At 27.1% G+C, this 3,814-nt stretch overlaps 1 protein-coding gene across 1 annotated transcript; it reads left to right on the top strand.

Annotated features, from left to right (window-relative positions):
• Nucleotides 1-342: 342 nt before the first annotated feature.
• On the top strand, nt 343-2,364 carry LOC112688853. The gene is given in 3 exon segments (XM_025562252.1): nt 343-596; nt 682-2,329; nt 2,332-2,364. Coding segments are annotated over 3 exon segments (1,857 nt in total). The 5' UTR covers nt 343-420.
• The last annotated feature ends 1,450 nt before the right edge of the window (nt 2,365-3,814 follow it).

A 3,814-nucleotide genomic window follows, 5' to 3' on the forward strand; every position in this document is an offset into this window, starting at 1 on the left:
AAGGGCACATGTCCAATATTTTACAAAAATCACTTTATTGCATAATCCAATTTAATATTGATAAATACATGGTTTTGTGCAGACAAGGCACATATCCTATTAAATAGATCCCCGTTAAAAATAATTTAAAATTTCGTTAATTGCAGAAAAGGCACATGTCCTGGACATGTAACCTTTTTGCATCAAAATTATACTTTAGTAATATTATCAGGCCTAAACTTCGTGAAATTACTTTATTGTATGACATGAAATATTGTTCTATTTATAAATTAAATTTTTTATAATTGTTTATCAGTAAATAAAGATTATAATGGGAAAACGTTGCTTTACCTAATTATAAAATAAAATGATTATCAGTGAATAAAATAAATATTGTACTGGTACGATCTTGTACGATCATAACGTGTATAACTTTAAAATATGAGTTCAGGCGACGAATGTATTAGTCCTCTCAAAAGAAAAAAAGGTGTTTCTAACAGTGATAAATATAAAAGAAATATTATTAAGCAAGCAAAAATCGAAGGGAAAAAACATACAAACTGGATTGGAAAAATAGTTGCTACAAAGAATGATCCTTCATTAATACTTAAAGAATGGTAATTATATAATATTTAGTTTGTTTTATTCGTTATTAATAAGTAGTAGCTTTTATATTTTTACAATAATATTTTCGATTTAAAGTTGTTCAAAAAAATGTCTCAAAGACATTCAACAAGAAAAACTTGAAAATACTATGAAAATGTTTTATGAAATGCATTCTAAAAATGAACAAGACCTTCATCTTCAACGAACAATAGAAATAAAAGAAATTACAAGAAAACGAAAACGAATAGAAACAGAAGAAGGAAAAGAAAAACCGAAATCCAAAAGTGTTCAGTATTTTTTAATAGTAGATGGACAGCGTATTCAAGTATGTAAGAAAGCTTTCATTAACGTTTATAATATTTCTATTAAAAAAATTAGACGGCTGGTCGATTTGTTAGAAAATATTATTACCCCAGTTGATATGAGAAGCAAAAATATTAGTGCTAATACTATGCCATATGAGTATTGTCAAAAAATACATGAACATATACTGAGTTTTCCAACTAAAGATACTCATTACACAACACGATTGAAAAATTATTTGAACCCTAAATTAAATGTTAAAACTATGCACACAATGTTTTTAGAAAAGTATCCAGAATTAGAAGGGAAAATAAAATATCAATATTATTGGGAGTATTTTAAGAATAATTTTTCATTAAGCTTTGGTGCTCCAGTCAAAGATGCTTGTTCAAAATGCGAAGAATTAAATACAAAAATAATGAGTAAAGATTTAAATGATGTTGCAAAAAGAGTTGCTGCTGCGGAATTACTAGTTCATAAACGTAGAAGCAAAAAATTTTATAATAATATTAAAAAAACAATAGAGATTTCTCAACAGAATAAAAAAGTGTTAGGTCTTTGCTTTGATTTTATGGCTGTAGTTGACTTACCTAAAATACCGGTGCAGGAAGTATATTATTATCGTCAATTATCTGTCAATACTTTTGGTATTCATAATTTAAATACGAATAATTTATTTTGTTATGTTTATCATGAGGCAACAGCAAGAAAAACGCCAAATGATGTATGCTCTTTTTTGGTTCACTATATTAATAATTTTATTGATGATAATGTTGAGGAATTGCATTTGTTTTGTGACAATTGTGCTGGGCAAAACAAAAACCATGCATTACTCAGAATGATTATGGCTCTAGTTGAAATTAAAAAATTAAAAAAAGTTCAGGTGTTTTTTCCACAAAGAGGACACTCGTTTTTGCCGTGTGATCGTGACTTTGCATTGATAAAAAAACAACTGAACAGAGTGGATCGTCTATACACTTTAGAAGACTGTATAGAACTTATTTTAAAATCATCAAGAAACCCAGAAAAATTTTCAGTGTTTCTAGTTGATAAAAGTATGATTTATGACTATCAAATGTGGCTACCACAATCTTATAATAAAAATACTAACGCATTAGAATGTTTAAGCCGTAATAAAACATTGAAACAACGTCGTACAATAGAAAAATTTTTAATTTCTAAGTACCATTATTTTGAATGTGTATCGGAAAAATGTGGAATAATTGAGGCAAGTGAATTTATTGACGGAATAATATCAAACCATTTCAAATTGAGAAAAAACAATGCAATGCCCATACAACTCCCAAAAACACTAGTTTATACTTTAAGCTTACCAATTCTTGAAAGCAAAATGAAAGATTTGAAGCAACTAGCGAAATATATTCCGGAGCCAGCATTGCAATCATTTTGGAATTATATATTTTCGTTACAAACTAAGACTGTTACTAACCTCAAGCAAGGCAAAATAGAACATAAGATATTTATATAATTAAATTTCTAATTATTAAAAATATATCAAATATTTTTGACTCAATATTAGTATATAATCTACTGTATATTATTTAATCATGTCAATTTAACTTTTATGCATATTAAAGCTACTTATTTATAAGAAAACGGTTATTTTCGAAATATAAATGGTAATTTGAAGCATAAACGGCACATGTCCACAACCTTAAAGTCCTTCAGATACCTACAGTTAGATTATATTTCTTTAAGTGATTGTAGAAATATGTATACCATGTCTTTAACTATATTATTCTATAACATACAATTTGTAATTCAATTTTTTTCAAATATATTAAGTTTTTTGTGTTTCCTGAAAAAATGTAAAACTTGGACATGTGTCCTTTCTGCATTTAGCGATTCAATTATTATGTAAAATATAATTTATATGTTGGGAATTCGATACCGTCAGTGATGGCGCGATTTTATTGTAATAACTGCTTCATGACTAAAATACTAAAATGGGGAAGGTGGGTAGTGTGTCGTGTGACAGAAAAGTTTAATACATAATTTATATATTTGACAGAAAATATTATACATTATTTTGTTTGGACCCGTTAATTTTATTATCTATGTAACTACAAGTACGATTGAACTCTGGATCTAAAACTTTGATTTAGGGTGGGTACTCGGTACACTTTCCTGCTTCATTGGAAAATATACTTCGCTCCGCAACTGGATACTGTTATCAACATCCAAGATCAGTTCATCAAACTTAATAAAGAATATTGCAGTAAGCAAAATTATTATTATAATTTTTTTTTATAGTATTTAATATTAAGTTAGTATATATGTATAATATACATATATATATATATATATATATTTTCAATTGTAACTTGAAAGTAACGTAGTTACTTTTTTTATTGAAAAGTAAAATAATTTCGCTATTAAGCATATGCGTTGTGCTTTGGTGCTTCATAAGATATTGCCTGTTAATCTCAGATTGAGAATTATTGGTTTTTAATTTTTTTTTAAACAGTTTCAATCAATTAAATAAAAACATGGCATTTTAAAAATAAATAAATAAAAAAAACATGAAATATAACAACTCTGCCTGGATCCCCCTTGAAAATCGGTGGGTGGGTTAATGGTATTTTTTTGTAAGGTAATAATTAATAAATATACTTGAAATAAAACTTGTATTACTATACAATTATTAATATACAATCACTATATGAATTATTATATTCTACCATTACCAGACAATAATATATACGTATAATGTAATTGTATGATATTGTTATTCAAATCATCATTTATTTCTTCAAAAATATAATGGGCCTCACCGAACAGGTCCATGTGATATTAAGTAATAACATGTACAATATTTGAAAAGGTAGGTGGTTGGAAATTTATTTTGCCCCACATGGAGAAAGGGTTCTCGCCACTGACCGAGGTAATAATATGTGTCAATAAA

Source organism: Sipha flava, unplaced genomic scaffold (genome assembly GCF_003268045.1).
Source record: "Sipha flava isolate LNK unplaced genomic scaffold, YSA_version1 40_pilon_pilon, whole genome shotgun sequence".
In the NCBI taxonomy this organism is placed as follows: Eukaryota; Metazoa; Arthropoda; class Insecta; order Hemiptera; family Aphididae; genus Sipha; species Sipha flava.